At 39.4% G+C, this 24790-nt stretch overlaps 2 protein-coding genes across 3 annotated transcripts in view; both read right to left on the bottom strand.

The window, feature by feature from the left end:
- The window catches only part of drd2l (dopamine receptor D2 like), a 55693-nt gene extending 46820 nt beyond the window's left edge, over positions 1 to 8873 (bottom strand). Inside the window, exon 1 of the mRNA XM_062029850.1 lies at positions 8761 to 8873. Coding sequence (XP_061885834.1) covers positions 8761 to 8794 — 34 coding nt within the window. The 5' untranslated portion in view covers positions 8795 to 8873. The remainder of the gene's footprint in view (positions 1 to 8760) is intronic.
- Positions 8874 to 10734: 1861 nt separating this feature from the next.
- Positions 10735 to 24790, bottom strand: part of xrcc1 (X-ray repair complementing defective repair in Chinese hamster cells 1) — a 59714-nt gene continuing 45658 nt past the window's right edge. The window contains exons 14-17 of one of the 2 annotated variants that reach the window (XM_062029847.1): positions 18450 to 18574; positions 16381 to 16471; positions 16150 to 16298; positions 10735 to 11362 (exon numbers count right to left, since the gene is read on the bottom strand). In XM_062029847.1, the coding sequence (XP_061885831.1) occupies positions 16154 to 16298; positions 16381 to 16471; positions 18450 to 18574 (361 nt within the window). In that variant the 3' untranslated portion in view covers positions 10735 to 11362; positions 16150 to 16153. The remainder of the gene's footprint in view (positions 11363 to 16149; positions 16299 to 16380; positions 16472 to 18449; positions 18575 to 24790) is intronic. The other variant, XM_062029846.1, reaches the window with a different exon arrangement.

Below are 24790 nucleotides of genomic sequence, written 5' to 3'. Positions count from 1 at the left end.
GTGGGAGCGGCGTGTCCTGCCGGCTCGCGGAAGTCTTCCCTCGTCCTTGGCGACGCTTCCGGGACGGGAACGACGCGCCGATCGGCACCAGCTTGCCTCCATTCCCCCACATCATCCCCCTGCGCTCCCTGGGGGGAAAGCGCAGCGTCTCGGTCTCCATCGCGCGCAGCACCTCCCAAGAAGCCTCGTCAATAACGTCCAATTTTCTTGCGGAGAAACTCTTCTGCTGGCGTCCTACTGTCACGACTGGGTTCTTGGGTTTTGCTTCTCCGGAAGGCAAAGGAAAATTGGCGCGGGCAAGGCGTGAATTTAAATACATGATTTATTATTTTTTAACACTAATAAACTACAAACAAAAAGGAAGCAAACAAATGGCGCGCACAAAGGCGGAAATACAAACTTGACTAAGAAACAAAAGACATGCACGTGGGCACAAAAACTATGAACAATAAAACAAAAACACTAACTGTGGCATAAATGAACAAAACTTACTTGGTAAAGAACTGTGACACGACATGAAGCAGAGTGACGAAATAGTGTGAGGACGCCAGGACGAACAACAGAAACAGACAGATTTAAATAGTGACGTGATCAGTGAAAACAGGTGCGTGACTCAAAACGTGAAACAGGTGTGTGACAAGACAGGTGAAAACTAATGGGTGACCATGGAAACCAAACCAAACAAGGAAGTGCAACCAGGAACTAAAAAGAGTCCAAAAAACAAACACATGGCCAAAACAAAAACATGAACAGACATGACATATAGCATCATGAGCTAGTTAGCTCTCTGTGATCACGGCGTTGCTAAAAGTAGTTCCTCTGTGTTAGCGCTTATAATAACATTGTTGATAATACTTGATTAATATTAAGGTCACGACATGTATTGTTGGCGCTTTTTTGGATGTTTTTTAAAGGACTTTATGTGCAAAATAGTGTACTTCCATTAGCTGCATTGTTAGTTTACTTTCGCTAAAGTTTATTTACGATTTAGAATGCATATAAAAAGAAAAAATACATGTGTTCTTGTCTTTCACAGGGATTGTGAATGATAGGAAAAATCACATGGAAAGTGCAGTTCCCCTTTAAAAATACATTCCATTAAAGTAATTAAGGTGTAGAAACAAGTAAAGCACAACTTAATGTCACACCGCGGTGAGGGATGTCTTGTCTCAGTTTCTTCTGTCTTGTGAATTGCATGTTTTAGTTTGAAAAGTAACTCCTCTCGTTTCAGGTCACTTGCCCTTACTTTTGTGTCATCAGTCTGACGTCATCCCTGACCCCTGATTGTTTCCACCTGTTCCCCATTACCCTCATGTGTTTTATAAGCCCACGCCTCCCTTTGTTCTGCGCCAGATTGTCTCGTTTATTTGTGCCTCTCTAGATTCCTGTCCATGCCTTGCCTCGTCTCGTGTTTGAATACCTTGATCCTGAATTCCTTCGTTGATATTTTGAGTTTTCTTTTTCTCTTCTTCAGCAGAGTGATTTTGTGTTATTGAGTTTTTCAGCCGAAATGGTGAGTTTCAGTTTTTCTTACAGTTCTTCCTTTTCCTCAATTTTTTGAGTGACATTTTTTGTTAACCTTTATTAGATTAGAGACGTGAAGTGAAGTGAAGTGAATTCTATTTATATAGCGCTTTTCTCTAGTGACTCAAAGCGCTTTACATAGTGAAACCCAATATCTAAGTTACATTTAAACCAGTGTGGGTGGCACTGAGAGCAGGTGGGTAAAGTGTCTTGCCCAAGGACACAACGGCAGTGACTAGGATGGCGGAAGCGGGGATCGAACCTGCAACCCTCAGGTTGATGGCACGGCCACTCTACCAACCGAGCTATACCGCCCCAGACAGTGTATAAGTTCCTCCTGATGGAGCGTTTTTTGTTTATAATAAATTTCATAGAATATACGGCGCAAAGTACGCCATAGTTCGTTATGTTTTTGTGTTTTCCTCCTTTCGGAGTGATTTTCGGATGTTCCTTTTTTTTTGGAACCTTTTTCGCCGACTAGTTTAGTTATAGCCTATATTGAATTGCCCTGACTCTGGAGGTGAAAGGAAGCTTTCAAAATAAAAGCCTGCCAAATGAATCCCTTACTCTGCATCTGAGTCCTATCTTTTGACCAAGCCTGACACTTAAAGGGACATATTATGATGTTTTCTCTACATTTAAAGACTTCCTTGTGGTTTACATAACATGTAATGCTGGTTCTTTGCTCCAAATGTTGCATAGATTATGTTTTACAAACCGTCTTCAAGCCGCTTTCTGAGCGGTCTTATTTACGTGCCTCCACTTCGACTGCATCTTCTCCCCGTCAGCCGTGTTGTAGTTTTTAGCGCTTCCATAGCGAGCCTACTGACAGATGTAAGTTAGAACGCTAGGCTACTTTGTATTAGAAATGGCAACAGCGGAAAATGCATGTGCATGTACGAGCCAGTCTGCCCCACAACAAGAGGATAGATAGAGAATGAAAGGAACTTATTGACTAAAGCGTCGGACTACAATGGCGGACTCTGCTCCCGCTGAGATCGCGGGTCAAACGCTCTCCCCTCTAACCAAAGACAGCGTCCTGAATCCGCTTCTTGAGGAGGGGGCTCGCGCTGGTTTGCCTACAAAGGACGCCAGTCCCGCGTTACCTCCTGTATGGCCTCGTTGGACGTAGGGCTGGCGTGCTGCTTCCACGGGCTCCTTTGCAGAGGCCGCCTGTTGCTCTAATGCATGGGTGTCAAACTCTGGCCCGCGGGTCAAATTTGGCCCGCCGTGTAATTTCACTTGGCCCTTGAGGCGATATCAAATTAACACTACAGCTGGCCCGCCACCGCATTCACCGCTAATTCTAATACTTGCCAACCCTCCTGGGAGTCTTCCAAACGCCAGCCAGCCAGCCAGCCAGCCAGTGCGGCTTCAGCATGCACACACAATTGAATGCAACGCATACTTCATCAACAGCGATACAGGTTACACTGAGGGTAGCCGAATAAAAAACTTGAACACTGTTACAAATATACGCCACACTGTGAACCCACACCAAACAAGAATGACAAACACATTTCGGGAGAACATCCGCACCGTAACACAACATAAACACAACAGAACAAATACCCAGAACCCTTTGCAGCACTAACTCTTCCGGGACGCTACAAGTGTGTGTGTGTGTGTGTGTGTGTGTGTGTGTGTGTGTGTGTGTGTGTGTGTGTGTGTGTGTGTGTGTGTGTGTGTGTGTGTGTGTGTGGGGGGGGGGGGTATTTTCATTATTGTTATTTTATTTTCAAATGTATTATTAGCCTGTGGAAAAAGTTTATTTTGATATTTACCTCAAAAGGCTGCACATAGAAAAGAGGCATTCATCTTTTATTTACATTTTATTTGATATGCCATTGATATTTTTTAAATTATTATTGTTATTATTTGAAACTCGATTTTGCATGTCACTATAAAGTTATATAAGCCTTGCTTGTTCAATATTCAATGCAAAACTTGTTTGGGTCCCTATTAAAAGGTTAATTTGTTCAACCTTGGCCCGCGGCTTTGTTCAGTTTTAAATTTTGGCCCAATCTGTATTTGAGTTTGACACCCCTGCTCTAATGGCTTCTCCGGACACCAGCTCTGCAGTCAGCGCCAGTCCTGCAGCCTCCGCGACCTCCGGTCCTGCAGCCTCTGCGACCCCCAGTCCGCTTGCTGCAGAAGCACCCACCCGGGGCTCACCCTTCATGCATGCTGCGGAGGCGCCCGCCTGGCACTCGCATGCCTCCCTCGTGTTGGCCAAGAATGTGGCCTTTCCATGGACGTTTTTTGTGCCATTGACCTTTACCGCTGCTCGAGCGCCGTCCCCACTTTTAAGTCAGCCTCCTCATCGGCCACGATTGTGGCTTTTTTTCGTGGACGCCCTCCGCGCCATCAAGTTAAAGTTCCAATGATTGTCACACACACACTAGGTGTGGTGAAATGTGTCCTCTGCATTTGACCCATCCCCATGTTCACCCCCTGGGAGGTGAGCAACAGCGTGCGCCGCGCTCTGGAATCATTTTGGTGATTTAACCCCCAATTCCAACCCTTGATGCTGAGTGCCCAACCAGGGACGCATTTGTATAGTCTTTGGTATGACTCAGCCGGGGTTTGAACTCACGACCTACCGATCTCAGGGCGGACACTCTAACCACTAGGCCACTGAGCTGGTCCGCAGCATTACCTCGGACCCGGGTGTGGACCTTTATAGCTTCTCGTCAGGGGCCGTTCCGTGGACTCCCACCTCGCCAGCTGCGGTCTAATTGTCGCCGCCATCTGACTCTTCCCCCGCTGGCTGCGAGGAGACTCGGCCAGGCAACCCACCGCCTCGTCCTCCCTCCGCCCTTTGCCAGCACACCTGCTCCCTGTGTGCAATCAAGACTATTTAAGATCCGCTGTTGTTCTGGCTGCTGTTGGAACATTCTCTCTTGTGGACGCTTCTTGTTGGTAAACCTTTGCTGTCCTTCAGCATTCTGTTTCATTACTTTATTAGGGGTTTTTTTGTATTGCTTAGCCTTCCTTACGCTTCAGTGCTTTTCACATTAAATCCTTTTTCAGCCGCACGCCGCCTCCTTCACGTTGGGATCACGACAACCACCGCTGCAATGCGACCCCAGCGTCACAGAATCATGACATCATTGCGTTTATTGCGCCCATAAAGCCCTCTAAAAAAAAAAAAATGTGATACTCCATTTACATGGCCTGACATGAATATTAACCAAGTGTTAGCGATATTGTTATTAAAACGCAGAGGAACTACTTTTAGCAGCGCCTCAGTCACAGAGCGCTAACTCGCTTAAGCTGTTATATTGACATATTGAGCTGCTGCATCACCTCTGAGTTGGTGAAAGTTAATTCTAGATGATAAACCATGCCTCTCACCTGGATAGTAGAAGGTTGTGAACATACACCCACAAGTTGGTCAACTTTGACATCCAACTTAGACCCGGAGATGGCGAGAAAGACACGAAAAGATGCTTGTTTGCGGCACATTTACATGAGTATTATGAATAATTCTTCATCTAAACGGGAAGATGTTAACATCCCGTCAGTCTGCATCCTAGTGAGAGCAGACATTGTACAGTAAGTGATTGTTTTATTATAATTGTGTATCTTATTTAGCACTTAGCAATAATGCTACATGATGCTTAGCTTAGTGTTTCACTAAAGCTTGTAGATCATCCTCCTTATATTCAGGCTCAAAAATAGAAGTTTATGGATCATCATTTGTCCCAAAGTTGTCTCTCATGAAGTCTGCCATGATTAGTAGTGTTGTTGTTGTTGAAGGAAATAGCGAACGTTGTGATGCGTCTGTGAAATGAATACTTAAAATGATCAAAAAATGTTATTATGAATTTTACTACATTACATATATACTTACAGTGTGTATATAAAACATTGATGGAGGTTTTTGGATGTTTTTAGAGCGCTTTATAGGCGGAATAGAGCGACTTCCATTGGTTCCATTGTTAGCTGACTTTTGCTAGCAATTATTTATGATTTAGAATGCATAAAAAAAGAAAAACATGTGTTCTTGTTTCCCTATCATTGCGAATGATAGGGAAACATTTTTTTTAAAGTGAGCATTATCAAGTTAAAGGCAGACGATTTCTTGTTTAAAGAGTCAATAAATGTCTGGCAAAGACGAGGAAGGTGTAATGAAGTGAGACAAAGAGGGGAGGACAGCGTTAATGTGTGATATGATTCCTCGCCAGTTGATTAAAAACAAGACGACAGGGGAAGGAGACTATGACTTGCGAGCAGAATAAATATTATTTCCAGCACATGTGAATGCGATACTTCATCATGTGGGAAAAGATCGTTTACAGCACAGTACCAACACACCTCAAAAAAGGCCTGTGCCTCATGCCATCTTTATCCTTGTCACATCATGCCACTAATCAGCTGATGCTGTCAATGTAACGCCACAAGGTTCTTTTTGACCTTGTGTTCAAACAGGACCAACAATGAGTCGTGGTTTTACACACAGAAACAAACATGAGGTGTTCATGGCAATAATCAGAAGGTGATCAATTTGTGAGAACATATACCCTGCTTTTTTAATTATGTATACAGTAAGGTGCTTCTTTTTGAAAAAATGTTCACAAGATTGCATTATTCGAACAAAAATATATATATATACTTTCACAATATATTTGACTTTAATCCTGTAAAATGGCATGATTTTTTTCTTATAAAATGTTTATTTTTTCCTCTCAAAATATTCTGACTTAATTCTTGTACAATGACAACTTCTTTCTCACAGTATTACTAACTTTTGTCAAAAAGAAAAGAAATACTATTTTCAAACTATATTTGACTTTAATCTTGAAATTTTTTCTCAGATTAATCAAAATGTATTTTAAGAAATGTTTTTCTCACAATATTGAATTTTTCTAAAAAAGAAAAAAAAAGAAATCCACAATATTTAGTTAATGTTAAAGTACCAATGATTGTCACACACACACTAGTTGTGGCGAAATTATTCTCTGCATTTGACCCATCACCCTTGATCACCCCCTGGGAGGTGAGGGGAGCAGTGAGCAGTATATTCGATTTTAGTACTGTAAAATGGCATAATGTTTTCTTGTAAAAGTGTTATTTTTTTCTCAAAATATTCTGACTTAATTATTGTACAATGACAATTTATTTCTCACAATACTACTAACTTTTTGTCAAAAAATATATATATAATAATAATAATAATTTCATAGTATATTTGACTTTAATCCGTTAAAATTACATAATTTTGTTTTGCAACATAAATTGTTCCTCAGATTATTCCTAAAAGTTCTTGTATGAAAACCTTTTGTCACAATTTAGCATTTTTCTAAAAAAAAAATATATATATTCTTTTAAAGACTTTCACAATGTATTCAATTTCAATCATGTTAAAATGGCATTATTTTTTTCTTGTAAAATGTTTACTTTTTTTTCTCAAAATATTCCAACTTAATTATCGTACAATGACAACTTATTTCTCACAATATTACTAAAAAAAAAGAAAATTTCAAAATGTTTTAAAAAAATGACTTTTTTCATAGTATATTTGATTTTAATCTGGTGAAATTACATAAATTTGTTTTGTAAAATAAATTGTTACTCAGATTATTCCTAAAAAAATAAATTTCTAGGTATTGCATTTCACAATATGAGACTTTCGCAATATAATCGACTTTAATCCTGTAAAATACCAGTAAAATGGCAGATCCCGTAAAAAGGCAAATTTTTTTCTTGCAATTTTTTTCTTTTTGTCCTTCAATATTTCAGATTGTTGTGTCAAAACGACAATAAAAGGAGACGAGAAAGCATGAAGGGCCTTGTTTCGGATGTGTAGGGAGGATGGCTGGGTTATTAAAATGGTTTAGAACAATTCACTGTGAGTAACATGAATAACAATATATTGTGTAATGTTATTGAGAGGGAAAAAATTAAGTATTTTTAAATGAAAAAGGGTAAAAGCGAGACTTTGTGAAGGGCATTAAAATATATGGTTATGGTGTAAACAGAATGTATTTAATCCTACCCATTTTCATATCATAGCATTGTTAATACTAACACAACAGTGAATAAATACATCAATCAGTCAATAAATAGACAAATAAGTAAATAATTATTAAACTTTTTTTTTAAAGAAATGGCTGTGATGGCAATGTAAATGAGTGATTTTAATCACTGTTGTGTTGAAATTCCTATTAATATTGCTGTTGATATTATTCATTTTTGTTTGACTACTTTGGATTTTTTGCGTCATGTTTGTGTGTCTTCTCAAGTTACTCTATTGATTGCTATTTAGAATGTTGCTGGGTTTGGAACAGTGGTTCTTAACCTGGGTTCGATCGAACCCTAGGGGTTCGGTGAGTCGGGCTCAGGGGTTCGGCGGAGGTCAAGACACACCGACTCGTCGTGTAAATAAAAAGTTTTCCCTATCGGCGTAGAAAAATGCTGGGACTTCTAGTGTTAAAGATACGGCAACAGCAGAAGTCAGACTGATGTGCAGGTGTGTAATTTGTTGTGAGTTTATGCACTATGTTGGTTTTGTTGTTTGAACAAGGTATGTTCATGCACGGTTCATTTTATGCACCAGTAAGAAAACATGGTAACACTTTAGTATGGGGAACATATTCTCCATTAATTAGTTGCTTATTAACATGCAAATTAGTAACATATTGGCTCTTAACTAGTCATTAAGTATACTTATTAATGCCTTATTCGGCATGGCCTTATTATAACCTTAACCCTAACCAAATAACTCTAAATTAAGTCTTTGTTACTTAGAATATGTTCCCCTAGTGTCCAAAAAACTCTAAATGAAGTCTTTGTTACTTAGAATATGTTCCCCATACTAAAGTTTTACCAAAAACATATAACTTTGTCTTGAATTTGAAAAAAAACAACATTTTATTTTTCACTAAGAAGGGTTCGGTGAATGTGCATATGAAACTGGTGGGGTTCGGTACCTCCAACAAGGTTAAGAACCACTGGTTTGGAATTAGAATTGTAATTTTATTGTGTATTTTGTTAAGACTGATTAAATATTAAAACAAAAACACATTTTATATTAATAATTAGCAATACATTCTGATCATTACAAGTTAAATCCTGTATCTAATATTTAGTAGACAAAATCAAACCTCTGTGTTATGTGAGGTGGATATCATCTTATTTATATTTCTAAATGTATATTATTAATCATAATGAATTATTACAGTACACAATTCATGCATTTGTACAAGACACGTGACTTTAAAAGGCACTAACCTCGTCCGGGTGTCAGATGCTCTCCTCTCTCCATCCTGGGCGAAGCATCTTCTTTTTCACGGGGAGCGCGCGGTTCATAAGCCGAGCCTGGAGCCTCGACCTCGGCCACTCGCGTCTGTTCCCTTCCGTTAGGAAGCTCCGGCTGCGCTCCCCGAGGGTCGCTGCTCGCCTGCCCGCGTGTCGGCGCTGCAGCCGAGGCGCTGCGAGGGGAGAGGAGGGGGGGGAGAGAGGCGCTGCAAGCATGCGCGGTTGTTTACGCCGCGAGGACGACCGGCAGCATACCGACACGCCATTGGCTGGGAGCACCGGTTGGTGGGCGGGGCGCCGGTGCTGATCAAGAAGACGCGCCTCAGGTGTGTATTACTTATTGGCAGGTGTTAGCCGAGCAGTAGCAAGATGAAATAACGTCAACCTTTGATTAGTTAATACTGTGTGGTATTATTGTACTTACAGGAAATAATGGCAATATAACCGACATTTTGGACAGGTAAGGCTTTAAAAGTAGTTTACGAGTCTTTTTTACATTTTGCCTATCATTCGCAATCCTTATGTAAGACTAGAACATATGTTTTCTTTATTTATGCATTCTAAATCGTAAATAAGCCCTAACAAAAGTCAGCTAACAATGGAGCCAATAGAAAACATCCAAAAACCTCCATCAAGGTTTTATATACACGCTTTAAGTATATATGTAATGTAGAAACATTCGAAATAACATGTAATATTTACATATTTTGATCATTTTAAGCATGCCTCAGTCATAAGTTATATGACTGAGACGTTTGCTTGCAAAATTATTGTCAAGTGGCCAATACTGCTGTAGTATTGATATCTTTTTTTAGTTAATTTATCCATTTTCATGGTTAAATGCAAAATTTAGAGCAGAATCATGTACAATATGCTTTGTTACTGATAACACACAACTGTGTTCAGATACTTTGGAATATATGGATATATTTACATTGTATTGTTTCTTTAATGTACATAATGTAATAGTGTCCTTGCAGCCTTCAATTTTAATCTTTTAAAAAAATGATTTCTTACTGGGGGAAATGTTAAAAAAAATGTTAATACATTTTAGAAAATTGTGAATTGATTTAGAATCAAGATGAATTGCACTGCAGTAGACCATGTGACTTTTGGAATATTGCACTTTTTCCAGCAAGGAAATTGTATTCATCAAATTATGCAATAATATCAATGTGTAGGACATTAAAAAGATGTATGTATGTATATATATATTTGTCATATATTCATGTTATTGTGTATTAATACGTTATTTCCTGGGGATGCAAATGGCAGATGAGATGGAGTAGTTTGTTCAGTAGTTCAATGTGTACTCCTATTAAATATTACGGCGTGGCGAAGTTGGGAGAGTGGCCGTGCCAGCAATCTGAGGGTTACTGGTTCAATCCCCACCTTCTACCATCCTAGTCACGTCCATTGTGTCCTTGAGCAAGACACTTCACCCTTGCTCCTGATGGGTCCTGGTTAGCGCCTTGCATGGCAGCTCTCGCCATCAGTGTGTGAATGTGTGTGTGTATGAGTGAATGTGGAAATAGTGTCAAAGCGCTTTGAGTTCCTTAAAAAGGTAGAAAAGCGCTATACGAGTACCACCCATTTACCATTACAAACCGCAATGCACCTATAGCTAATAATACCAATCACCTTCGTAAAAGGAGACTTTTAAAAAAAGACATTTCTTGTAATGATTGTGCAGGTGTACCTAATCAAGTGTCCGCCCAAAAAGGAAGTAGCATCCGCGTCCCAACTTCAGCTTCCAGTCAGGTGGCGGTGAAACGACTTCACATTTCCCTGCTTCAAGCTCTCATCGGCCCTGTCCATTCCGGCTCGGAAGCCACCTAATCCCCTCCGCCGAGGAGGCGCCAACCTGGCGGCTGAGGACAAGAAGCACCTGGAGAGGTCAATTAGGAACGGCGAGAGCCACAACACAAAGAAGACTGTAAACGTCCATTCAAATTCTATTCGGTTTATTACAACAGAAAGACTTAAAGACAACAGAGGAGTTTTCGTTGCCCTCAAAGTCACCATATTTATTACACAAATAAAAAGAAAAGGCGCTTAAAGCCAGCTTGATGTGACCATAAGCAGACACACGGTCCTCCTCGGCTTTCACGGAGGGAGATAAACAAAGTCGTCCCCGCATAACTAGAACCTTTCACCTTACTTTGCGGCGCCCGCGTGCGTGAGCTCATCTTATCAGCGCCGCCGGCAGCCACAACACAGCCAGGACTCATTTCCAGACCGCCTGAGGTAGCCGAAGGGCACTGCGATAAAATGAGTTGATAAAAACTCCAAACAAGGAAAAATCGTCAGACTTTTGCGGCCACCTTTTAGGTTAAAAAAGAAAAGAAAAACCTTATCTAAACATTAAAAAAGGTTCATGAAAAGAACTTTGGATGGCGTCTCCTAAGGGGACAGGGAAAAAACAAACAGGAAAAAAAGACGGCGGTGGTGTCGAGGGGGGTGCTCTTCAGGGCACCACCGTGTACGGCTGGTAGGGCAGCAGCTTCTGGCGCTCGTTGATGCGGTAAATCCAAGCGGGTTTGACAAAGTTCAGGTTGCCGTTGTCCATCAGAGCCTGCAAAGAAGACAAATTGCAGGTCTTCAAATACTGTCGTGTAGGCAGCGACTGATTATCGGCGCCGATATTTGGCATTTTAAGGTATCTGCCTTTTTTTTTTTTTTTTACAACAGAACTACATCAGCAGATACAATGTATGCAGATTAGGGCTGGGCCGATACAACGATATCAATATACAGTACAGGACACACCTTCTCCTCATTCAATGTGTTTTCTTTATTTTCATGACTATTTACATTGTAGATTGTCACTGAAGGCATCAAAACTATGAAGGAACACGTTGAGTTATGTACTTAACAAAAAAAGGTAAAATAACTGAAAACATGTTTTATATTCTAGTTTCTTCAAAATAGCCACCCTTTGCGCTGATAACTGCTTTGCACACTTTTGGCATTCTCTCGATGAGCTTCAAGCACACCTGTGAAGTGAAAACCATTTCAGGTGACTACCTCTTAAAGCTCATTTAGAGAATGCCAAGAGTGTACGAAAAAGTAATCAGAGCAAAGGGTGACTATTTTGAAGAAACTACAATAAAAAACATATTTTCAGTTATTTCACCTTTTTTTGTTAAGTACATAACTTCACATGTGTTCATTCATAGTTTTGATGCCTTCAGTGACATTCTTCAATGTAAGTAGTCATGAAAATAAAGAAAACACATTGAATGAGAAGGTGTGTCCAAACTTTTGGCCTGTACTGTATTTTGCGATAGACACAATCGATATCAATATAACAAGTGTACGATAAAATATTCGATATATGCTTATATTTTTTGGTCTGAATAAACCAGAAATGATGACGCGAGGTTCGTTGCATGAAGTCACTTGCGCTCTGGGAATCCAGCTAAACAGGAAGTGTCACTGAGCGATGGGAGGGACATGCTAACAGCCAATCAGGTAACAGTATCGACTACCAAGTTTGGTTGCGTCGTCTGTCTGTCTTGCTGTGGATTCTCGGCATGGAGTGAGAAGACAAACTGTGATATCTTGATATATCAACTCCAAAACAGAAACTTGTCTTTAGTTTTGTTGGTTTTATTGCAGACAACATCCTGACATTTCCAATGTGTCTGTTTATTTAATACCATACCAACTTTATTTATAAAGCCCTTTAAAAACAACCACAGTTGAAGAACAAAGGGCTGTACACCACAAATAAATACAGGCAAAGGACAGACTAAAAAATAACATTTAAAACAGAAGTAAAATACACATTGAAAAAGCTAATACTAATTAATAGCTTCCCAAACTACTCTGTGTAGTCTAAATAGCTTGTACACTACTGCCATCTAGTGTCTCTAATCTGCAACTACCTTCAGATCTACTGGAACTATTTTATCACCTTAGCCACACTTATCCTACCTGGCTCCCAGATATCCTCCCCACCCTTGGTAAAGTTGGAAATTGTTTTACTGTATCTATTGGCAGGCTTAAATAAGTCATAAAAAGTATCAATAATTATCGATATCAATCAATATGAAAAACGTGATAATAGTTTTCAGCCATATCGCCCTGCCCTAATACAGACACGATACAAGTATTTAGAATTAAAAAATAAATAATTAGTGAAGTAGATAATAAAAGCCATTGCTCAAGCACTAGCCCTTCTGTCCTGCATGAGAAAAGTTCACTTTTTGCTGAAGCCCTTTTTTATTTTTTCAGATCGAATCTTTACATTCAGGAATAAAAAATACACAATAATTCTCCCCAAAAGTTATTTGCGTTCTTGTGAGAATCCTTCTACGGTCTGCTCATCTGCTTTTATTGTGGTGCTCACGCGGCCGCGGCTACGCCCACCTTTAGCTCCTTCTTGCCGTGCTGGTCGCCTACAATAGGTCTCCTATCGTTACTTTACATTTTTGCCAGGATATCCAGTTTTTGTCCTTCTTTCCTGGCTACTTATTTTTTCCGGACCGATACTGATTATTAGTAATCAAGGAGGCCGAGAATTGATACTTGGAGCCAATAATAATTTGCAGTAAAATTATTTAAACATGAATATATATGTCAATGAAAAGCTGGACAAGGTTTTAAGTAGTTTTTTTCACATTATTTTTTATAAAACGTGGGACCAGTAGTGACATAATATTGATAATTTATACATTTTATAATATTTTATGCAGCGCTAATGTGTTTGATTTAGCAGCAAAAAACATCAAACACCTTTATTACGTGTGTCTAAGAGGACCATCAACATTTGCGTTTCTAAATACGGCATTTTTTACATCAGAATAACTCACCATCTACTCCATTTTATACCATTTTTTAGCAGTTTATGCATTTATTACATTGTAAAGTTTCCTTGTGAGGAATTATGAAATATAGTTGGTTGGTTGAAGTTTATTTCCAACAGTTTCAATATTATACATCACATATTTTTCATAGTTTCATTTCTCTTTACAACATCTCCGAAAAGGAAAAAGCAGAGCTTATTTAATCCTACCCCTTTCCCAGCAGGCAGAAGACTTGTTGAATGAGAACTTGTTGAATGACGTCCGGATGTTGAGCAACTCAAACATAACGTTGAAACAACATGCTTTTTGACGACGTTTGATCAATGTTGGGTTCTGACGTTGATTTGGCCATTTCCCAACATCGAAACATCATGCTTTTTGACAACGTTTTATTCAATTTTGGGTTCTGACGTTGATTTGGCCATTGAAATGTGGTCATTTCCCAACCAATATTCTAGGTTTACACTTCATAGCAATTACTAACACATATTTGTAACAATTTAGTTAAATGATTTCTCAATATGGTATGATTGATATGGAATATATGATTTCTAAATATTGCAAACATTTACATGAAAATAGTTCTGGGATCCTTCATGTAGGGCGATATATCGATGTACGCGATATATCGCGGGTTTGTCTCTGTGCGATATAGAAAATGACTATATAGTGAAATTCGAGTATACGTTCTCACGCAGTTGCTTTTAGCTGCTGGCATTACACTACAGGCTCTTCTCATTCTGTCTTGTCTCTCCTTCTCACAGACAGACAAGCGCACTTCTTACATACGTCACATACTGTCACCCCATACGTCACATACGTATACGCCCTCGCGCAGCAGAGAGGTAGCAGCATGGCTAAAGTTAGCTGTGGTGCGAGTGGTAATACAAACGTACAAGAGAAAGAAGGTGCAAATCTGGTAACAAATGAAGGAATAATTAATTCCCAAGAAAAACAGCACGGGGTCCATCGTCTGGCGGTGGTTTGGCTTCATATGTCGAACAGACAACCGTAATTTGTCAAGTGTGGGGCAAAAGCGTTTCTACAAAAAGTAGCATTACTGCTAATATGTAGCATCATTTGAAGAGTCAACTGCTAGAGAATGAAGAGTGCTTACTCCGCATGTCAACATCTCCGTTCGGTGCCACACGCCCACACCATCAAAATGCTGAGGCAAACATTTCCAGATCAAACATTTCCAGATCCATGAATTGTTTAGTACCCCCACTTAAAGAAGTTGAAAAACGTATTCGGGTGTTACCATTTAGTGGTCAATTGTACGGAATATGTACAGAACTGTGCAATCTACTAATAAAAGTTTCAATCAATCAATCAATCAATCAAAAAGCCCGCAGGAACCTACCACATAGCGAAGGACGAACACTATTTGATTTTCTATTATGCAGCTCATTTTTATTTGACACTTATTGAAATATCTTGTGTGTCATCATGTTTTAAACTATTGTAGTGGCGTTCTGTACAAAAAGTGCACTTTAATTTAGTGTTGTTTTGATATGTCATCTTAGTGACACCATGCACAAAGGTGCACTAGTAGCTTGTTTTAAAATGTCTCTGACAATCTTGCCCTTTTTGTTTTGGAAATGACATGAATGTTTGTGCCACTGCTTAATAACTGTTTAATAGTAGTGATTTCCCTCTCTGCATGAAAGTTTAAAATGAGCATATATTAATGCAGTATGAACAAGAATGTTTTAATGTAGACACATAGACTCATCATACTGCTGTGATTATATGCATCAAGTGTTCATTCAAGGCTAAGGCAAAATATCGAGATACAAACCCACTCACCCTGGACATTCAAGCATTTCAGTTCCACTCGCACGTATTGGCGGTTCCCGCCCATAGGGTATTCACACGCAATTCCTACCGGAATTACAAATTCTAGTTTTTCTTGTTATCCTTATGATGAGCAGCCCGCATTTACAATGATTACTACTCTAATGCAGTGGTTCTCAACCTTTTTTCAGTGAGGTCCCCTAATCAGAGCAAAGCATTTTTGGTTGAAAAAAAGAGATAAAGAAGTAAAATACAGCACTATGTCATCAGTTTCTGATTCATTAAATTGTATATGCAAAATATGCAAAATATTGCTCATTTGTTGTGGTCATTCTTGAACTATTTGTAAAAAAGATATAAAAATAACTAAAACCTAAACAAGTGATTCAATTATAAATAAAGATTTCTACACATAGAAGTAATCATCAACTTAAAGTGCCCTCTTTGGGGATTGTAATAGAGATCCATCTGGATTCATGAACTTAATTCTAAACATTTCTTCACAAAAAAATAAATCTTTAACATCAATATTTATGGAACATGTCCACAAATTTTTTTGCTGTCAACACTGAATATTGCTTTGTTGCATTTCTTTTCAGTTCTTTTTGACAGACATTTTTAAAAAATCTCACGTACCCCTTGGCATACCTTTAAGTAACCCCATTTGAGAACCACTGCTATAATGTATATCCCAGTTTCCCTTGAGAAGATACGGTGTATAAAATACTTGCTAAAATGTGAGAAGTGTACTCACTTCTTTATCTACAATGGAGGGATGGTTTCCAAGCAACAGGAGAAAGAACAACAACAAAGCCTGTTGAACTCACATCCTCAAAGGAGTCATGCCACCCTTCGCTGGTCACCACAAAGTGCACCTTGTCTGACATGTAGTCCTCCAGCACGCTGCAGACGAGACAAGCAGGAAGAAACTCAAACCCCACGTCTAATTGGTTGCAGATGGATTCCTGTGTGAAGTGTCTCTCACCCATTGAAGGCGACGATGTAGCGCGTCAGTAGTCGCCTCTCGTTGTTGGGGAACTTCCCGTAGAGGAAAAAGTGCTTCCCTTTAAGGTAGTCTAAAGGAAATGAGACAGGAATATCAGAAGATGGAAAAACTAGCATTTCACGAGAAATATCAAGACGCCTCGATTTACGAACTGAATTGGTTCTTGAACAGGGTTCGTAATCCAAAGGTTTGTATAGTGAAGCAAATTCCTCCATAGGAAACAATGTAAATACGAATAACAGGTTCCAGCCAAGACAAAAGTCCATATTTTAGTGAACACAATATAAAGTGTTACACAGTACTGTATATCAAACAATAATAAGAGGGTGATGGATCAAATGTATCTTTATGGGTTAACTATGGCTGTATTGGTATTGTAAATACACCAGTAGAGTCTTCACAATAATGCCGTGACGGGATCAAACAAAAACTTGGCTAGTGTAGTTTTTTTCTGGTGCTTTAGCGTTGGCTGGATCTGACAATAAACTATGTCTCCCAGAATCCTCTGTGCGGCGCGGGGTCACCAAGGTGGGGGCTTATTGGAGCGCCGTAAGCAGGAAGTGAAGTGTGTTCGTACTCGTAGTAGATAAGAGGAATTTGGTTTGTTTTGGACATTTGCTAGAAATGTCATCAAAATCTTAATAGTTATGTTGTTAACCAACAAAAACACAAACGCTGGCGAAAACCTAACCTCTTTGAGAAAGTCTGCGTTCTGCAGAGCAAAGCACGCCACCTTCGTGTCGAGCGTTTCCAAGGCGACACAGAGCCAGCGGGTCGCACCGCATGGAGGGAAATCACAAAAAAAAAACTACCGGTACACTACAGGAAATACAGTACGTGTAAACTGAAAAGCTACTTGTTAAATCAATCCATCTATCATCCACCGCTTTTCTCTCTCGATGTCGCAGGGCGGGCGGAAGGCGGGCTGCACCATGGACAAGTCGCCACTTTATAAACAGTCACCCAGAAAAGATATTTGAAGCAAGCGAAGCTAATCAGTTTGTGAGGTATTAAAACTTTTCTGAAAAACAGCATTTTCCAGACACAAAATGTCCACTGCTTCTCATAAAGTAAACGTTGAAAAACACTAAACTGTACATTATTGCTTTACATTTGTTACACACAATGTTTACATTGTCACTTAACTTTAAGACACTCAACTCAAAGATTTTTCAAAACATTTTCTTGAAACAGTAGATGTCCCTGCCCTATTATTTGCACTTCAAAATACATGTTGGTAGTAATAAATATGATTAGAACATTTCAGAATTATGTTTGTGTTGAATTACAACAAGTTAGTATATCCTAAACAGTCTGGCCACTTCATTTTTACCAAGTTTTTTTTCCAGACATATAACACAATAATATCGTACTGTGGCTTTAATACTGTAACAGTGTCATACCGTGAGATTTTGACACTGTTACATCCCTATTAATAAGCCAAAACCAGCTGAACATTGCTGTAAGTGCTCCTCTTCCACATACACAGAAACCACAAATGATGAAATCACAAAAATCATTAACTTTTCCTACCACACTGTTACAATATTAAACATTTTAAAAGTAAAAGCCACCCACATAAACATCGTCAGAGGAGCTGAACAAAAAGAAGCCGAGAGAGAAGGAAGGGGGTGGGGGTAAGGGCTGTGTGTGTGTGTGCTCATGTGCTGCTAATTGAGGTGAAATAAGTCAGCTTTGGCATATTTTCCAGAAAAAACCTGTCTCATCACTATTAAACTTGCCGTAGTCAATTCTTCCATACTTGTGAGCGCCATTTATGTACTATTTTTTTGTTAAATTCCTTTCTCCTTTCCTCGCTGATCTGTTGTCTTTTTGGGACTTATATTGAGTTAGCAAAATAGACAAAACTTGTCAAAGGGCGAAAAAAAAAGAACAAAAGGCACTTTCGCTAAAGCGCGGAGAAGTGACCTCAAAAATGCTTTTTTTTACTGCAGGCGTGACAAAACGGCACATTTGGCTCGATCTAAAAGCTTGTAAATTGAAAAGTTCGCAAATAGACGGTTTCGTAAATCAAGGTTCTACTGTACCTGGAAGTTCCGGGATGGGATAATCCTGTTCCTCCTCAGCGTCTGTGTTCTCGTCCGTGGAGCCACCGTAATCCGGAACCTCCTCTTTTGCCGCCACTTTCTTCTGCTTGTTCTCCGTCTCCACCCTGAGGAAGCGACAAAGAACGCTCAATGTTTCGCACGACTAGTCATCGCCTTTTTCTAGCTATACTTGTAATACAAGTGTAAAAAAAAACAACCTTAAAAACACAAAATTACACCTTCTTGGGGACTGTGCCTGGTAGGTGAGTCTTTTCAACATTATCTCAGCAGATATCTCCATATATGGTAGAGGTTTACCCAAAGAGCTTTGCCATTTTTATCCATTTGTAGTTCAAAGTTGTAGTCATTAAGTTCTTTCCTTTTCTCTATCCTCTTGTTGTGGGGCAGACTGGCTCGTACATGCACATTAGGGCTGTGAATCTTTTGGGCACCACACGATTCGATTCCTGGGGGTAATGATTCGATTCAGAATCAATTCTCGATTCAAAATGAATACTTTTTTTAATAACATTGGGTGCCAGTTCTATGATTAACTACATTCCTCCATAAAATCACCAAACAGCTCTGATACATGGTTTTGTTTAATAAAATTCTACCCAAAGATCTAATAAAGTCAAAAATGAATAAGCCAACGAGAAAAGTATCCAACACTTCTCTTTTCTAAAGTAAATATGTACAGCAGATATGATCATCTACATCAACAATATGATTTACCTTAGTGCCTGGACAGGACAGATTTAGAAAAATAAAATAAAAATAAAAATGTTTATGACTCTATTAAGAATCGTTACAAATAATAATCGCGATTCGTTCGAAAATCCTCTGTTATTTCTAATAAAAAGTAGTTTTTATATCTGACAGTAAACTCCATATGGCTTGGTCTGGAGGCGGACTTCGGCACGTAATTTAAAACCACCCACAAAACGGTGCATTCTGAAGAAAACAGTCAGGAAGCGGCTTGATGGCGGCTTATGAAACTAAATTCATGCAAAAGGTTGCACCACCATTACATGTTATGTAGACCACCATAATGACAAACATTAGAAGACAGTAGTGTAGTAGGCCTAACTATTAATTAAAAACAAATCAGAGGTTTTAGCTCACAAGTATATTTAATATTTTGGACGACATTACACACCGTTTGAACAGTAACACTGTGTTTGAATATTAAATCAAATTATTATTTGGCGTACCCGCATGTACCGCATTTTGAAAATCACTGATGTAGACCACAAGGAAGAGTTCAAATAGTGAGTCTCACCTCTTTTTTTTGTCAAAGTGTCATCCCCTGAACTTTCTTTGGCCACAGAGGAAACTATTTTGCAGTCGAACTCAATCAAAATGCAGAGACTGAGTCGCCAATGTGTAGGATTCTTTGTTAGGACACTCGATTCCACAGAACGATACACGGACAAACGGGCTAGTGGGAGTTCCTTGCTCTACTGAGTGTCTACAGTTTTGTATTATTGATGAAGGCTGCACAATGTAGTGAGATCCAAAACTGCTAATCACAATACTAATGAACATTGTTAAATTAGGACCTCTACGACAGTTATAGAGGGGAATTACGTCTCTTTGTGGAGAGCCAGCCCTTTTTGCTCGGCTCACTATGAAGAGCTCTTTCAGCTCCTAAGTGGCTCCTCAGATTTTTGTGTTACTTAAAGGCCTACTGAAATGAATTTTTTTTTATTTAAACGGGAATAGCAGATCCATTCTATGTGTCATACTTGATCATTTTGCGATGTTGCCATATTTTTGCTGAAAGGATTTAGTAGAGAAAATTGACGATAAAGTTCGCAACTTTTGCTCGCTGATAAAAAAAGCCTTGCCTGTACCGGAAGTAGCGTGACGTCACAGGAGGCAATATTCCTCACAATTTTCCTTTGTTTACAATGGAGCGAGAGAGATTCGGACCAAGAAAGCGACGATTACCCCATTAATTTGAGCGAGGATGAAAGATTCGTAGATGAGGAACGTTACAGTGAAGGATTAGAGAGGCAGTGATGGACGTATCTTTTTTCGCTCTGACCATAACTTAGGTACAAGCTGGCTCATTGGATTCCACACTCTCTCCTTTTTCTATTGTGGATCACGGATTTGTATTTTAAACCACCTCGGATACTATATCCTCTTGAAAATGAGAGTCGAGCACGCGAAATGGACATTTAAAGTGACTTATCTCCACGACAATACATCGGAGACACACTTAGCTACTGAGCTAACGTGATAGCATCGTTCTCAAATGAAGATAGAAACAAAATAAATAAATCCCTGACTGGAAGGATAGACAGAAGATCAACAATACTATTAAACCATGTACATGTAACTACACGGTTAAAAATTCTCAGCCTGGTAAAGCTTAACAATGCTGTTGCTAACGACGCTAAGGCTAATTTAGCAACTTAGCAACCGGTGTTGTGCCTGAAACCTCACAGAACTATGATAAAAACATTAGCGCTCCACCTACGCCAGCCAGCCCTCATTTTCCCATCAACAGCCGTGCTCACCTGCATTCCAGCGATCGACGGCGCGACGAAGGACTTCATCCGTGGGTTTGGCGGCAAGCATCGGCTAGGCGTAGTAAGTAGTCCTTGTTGTGTTGCTGTAAGTATTGTACTTAGCCGCTAATACACCGATCGATCCCACCTACAACGTTCTTCTTTGCAGCCTCCATTGTTCATTAAACAAATTGCAAAAGATTCACCAACACAGATGTCCAGAATACTGTGGAATTTTGTCGAAGAAAACAAGAGGTTTCTGTATCGGGTTCGACGGGGTCCAACCACTTCCGTGGATTCTGTGACGTCACGCGCATAAATCATATCCAAAGGAGTTTTTCAACCGGAAGTGTGGCGGGAATTTTAAAATTGCACTTTATAAGTTAACCCGGCCGTATTGGCATGTGTTTCAATGTTAAGATTTCATCATTGATATATAAACTATCAGACTGCGTGTTCGGTAGTAGTGGGTTTCAGTAGGCCTTTAAATTGATTTATTACCAAATTATGTGTACAATGAATAACTAATGTCAAAACAAATAACATATAACCTATGTATAGTAATTATATGTCTATTAATAAATGTAATATAACTTAAATATATTTTAAATAAAAAAAGACGTATTTTAATTTGTAAAACACACAACATCAACTAAACATCACTCAACAAAATACAACATTAAATGTGCAAAACAAAAAGTAAAAGCAGCATCCAAGTGAGGTTTTAACGAACTCTGGCATTCAAAAAAACCCCAATGGCCTCAGCTTTGAGGGGCTGATCCTGTTTCTCATTTCTGTTATGATCTGCCCTGTTTTGGAGAAGATTATTTCTGAAGGGACAGATGTTGCTACTATATGCACAGTCTACATGTGAAAGCACAGGCTCTCTCGATCGCGAGCCGAATCCTGTCGTTCATTTCAAAGAGCTCTAATCCAGCTCTCGTTCGCGACCAACCCATCACTCATGACAGGTGTCCATCATAAGTGGATGTCATTAGATTGTGCAGGTACTTATTGATGTTAGTTAAAGGAGAATGCATTGCATATAAAACTATAAAACATATGACAGTTGTGTATTTTAGATTCCTAGCAATAAAAGGATTGTGGTCTTCTTGGTTGTTTTGGTTAGCTCAGTCAGAAGGTCCTTGTCAAAGCAAAGCAATTGCGAGGATTCACAGAAATATAAAAACACTAAGAGTGGGTCATAAATCTGACTGCAGCAGACAAGAATTTGGCACTGAACGCGGTGTGAGGGGCCTCTCAGACGAGATGGTTTAAACGCAAGGTAAAAGAAAACCGGTAAATAAGACATTGCCTTGCACAGTCAGGGATATCTCACAAAAGTACACCTGGGTAGTATTCAGTATTCAGACCGCTTTAAATGTTTCACTCTTTGTTTCATTGAAGCCATTTGCTAAAATCAAAAAAGTAAATTTTATTTCCTATTAATGTAAACTCAGCACCCCATCTTGACAGAAAAAAAACTAAATGTAGAAATGTTTGCAAATGTAATAAAAAGTTAAATATCACATAGTCATAAGTATTCAGACCCTTTGCTCAGTATTGAGTAGGAGCACCTTTTGAGCGAGTACAGCCATGAGTCTTCTTGGGAATGGTGCAACAAGTTTTTCACACCTGGATTTGGGGATCCTCTTCAGTTCTGTCAGGTTGGATGGTGAACGTTGGTGGACAGCCATTTTCAGGTCTTTCCAGGGATGCTCAATTGGGTTTAGGTCAGGGCTCTGGCTGGGCCAGTCAAGAATGGTCAGAGTTGTTCCGTGTGCTAAGGGTCATTGTCTTGTTGGTAGGTGAACCTTTGAGCCAGTCTGAGGTCCTGAGCTCGCTGGAAAAGGTGTTCTTCCAAGATATCTCTGTACTTGGCCGCAGTCATCTTTCCTTCAATTGCAACCAGTCGTCCTGTTCTCCTGCAGCTGAATGTTTAATTAAATTGATTGGACTTGATTAGGAAATGCACACACATGTCTATGTAAGACCTTACAGCTCACAGTGCATGTCAGAGCAAATGAGAATCATGAGGTCGAATGAACTGCCCAAGGAGCTCAGAGACAGAATTGTTATAAGGCACAGATCTGGCCAAGGTTACAAAATAAATTCTGCAGCAGTCAAGGTTCCTAAGAGCTCAGTGGCCTCCGTAAATCCTTAAATGGAAGAAGTTTGGGACAATCACATTTCTTAGTAGACCTGGCCGTCCAGCCAAACTGAGCAATCGTGGGAGAAAAGCCTTGGTGAGCGAGGTAAGGAAGAACCCAAAGGTCACTGTGGCTAAGCTCCAGAGATGCAGTAGGGAGGTTGGAGAAAGTTCCACAGAGTCAACTATCACTGCAGCCCTTCACCAGTCGGGGCTTAAGGCAGAGTGGCCCGACAAAAGCCTCTCCTCAGAGCAAGACACATGGAGGCCTGCATAGAGTTTGCCAAAAACACATGAAGGACTCCCAGACTATGAGAAATAAGATTCTCCGGTCTGATGAGATTAAGATTTAATTTTTTGGCGTTAATTCTAAGTGGTAATCGTGGAGAAAACCAGGCACTGCTCATCATTGGCCCAAAACAATCCCAACAGTGAAACAAGGTTGTGACAGCATCATGCTATGGGGGTGTTTTTCAGCTAAGGGCGACTGGTTGCAATTGAAAGGAAAGATGAATGCAGCCAAGTAAACAGATATTCTGGAAGAAAACATCTCCCAGAGTGATTAGGACATCAGACTGGACCACAAGTTCAACATCCAACAAGACAATGACCCTAAGTACACAGCTAAAATAACAAAGGAGTGGCTTCGGAACAACTCTGATCATTCTTGACTGGCCCAGCCAGAGCCCTGACATAAACAATTGAGCCTCTCTGGAGAGGCCTGAAAATGGCTGTCCACCAACGTTCACCATCCAACCGGACAGAACTGGAGATGATTCCCAAATCCAGGTGCGAAAAACTTGTTGCATCATTCCCAAGAAGACTCATGGCTGTACTAGCTAAAAAGGGTACTTCTACTCAATACTGAGTACAGTTTGTTTTTTAATACATTTGCAAAAATGTCTACATTTCAGTTTGTTTTCCGTACCCACTGCATTTGTTTATGTTTAAAAAAATATTATTTGGATTTTATGTATAAAAACAATTAATAGATGGAACATTAGGGGTGTGAATATTTGGGTACCTAACGATTAAATCCGATTTCGATTCCTGGAGTGACGATTCAATTCAGAATAGATTCTCAATTAAACACGATTCTTGATTCAAACAGATTCTCGCAATGTATTATTTGGTATAATCATTATAATGAAACTTCTTTAAAACAGGTTGCAGGATAGAAACGCTTCTTCTTGTTCAATAGAAATGTCCTTAAAACATATATTTTTTAAATTAATTGTAATTAAACAAAATATGCAAAAACATTTCTGTAAAGCTTGTTTAATTAAATGGATTTTTTAAAATTATGAAACGATTTAGAATTGTGATTCGGATGTGAATCGATTTTTTCTGCACCCCTAATATACGCATATTGTAAACTTGTCTCAGGACACTACTAATGAAAATACACTTGCCGGAGACACTTTAGAGTAGTCAGTGAACAGCTTGTGTCACAGAACATGTTTACAATACACTGAACATGACTATTTGCTGGCGACATAAGTGAGTACACCTCACAGTCAACATGTTTAAATTGAGTTGTTGGTAGGAATGTACTGTATATCATTAGGATTTTATCGATACCGGTATCCATTGGTACTTTAACCTGTACTTTATGTAATTGCTGTAAATAAAGATGTAAAAAAAAATCATTTTTTATTAGCACAAGAGGTTAT

Source organism: Entelurus aequoreus, linkage group LG20 (assembly GCF_033978785.1).
Source record: "Entelurus aequoreus isolate RoL-2023_Sb linkage group LG20, RoL_Eaeq_v1.1, whole genome shotgun sequence".
In the NCBI taxonomy this organism is placed as follows: Eukaryota; Metazoa; Chordata; class Actinopteri; order Syngnathiformes; family Syngnathidae; genus Entelurus; species Entelurus aequoreus.
The sequence above is the reverse complement of the archived record's forward strand: the minus strand, read 5'-3'. Positions and strand labels throughout refer to the sequence as shown.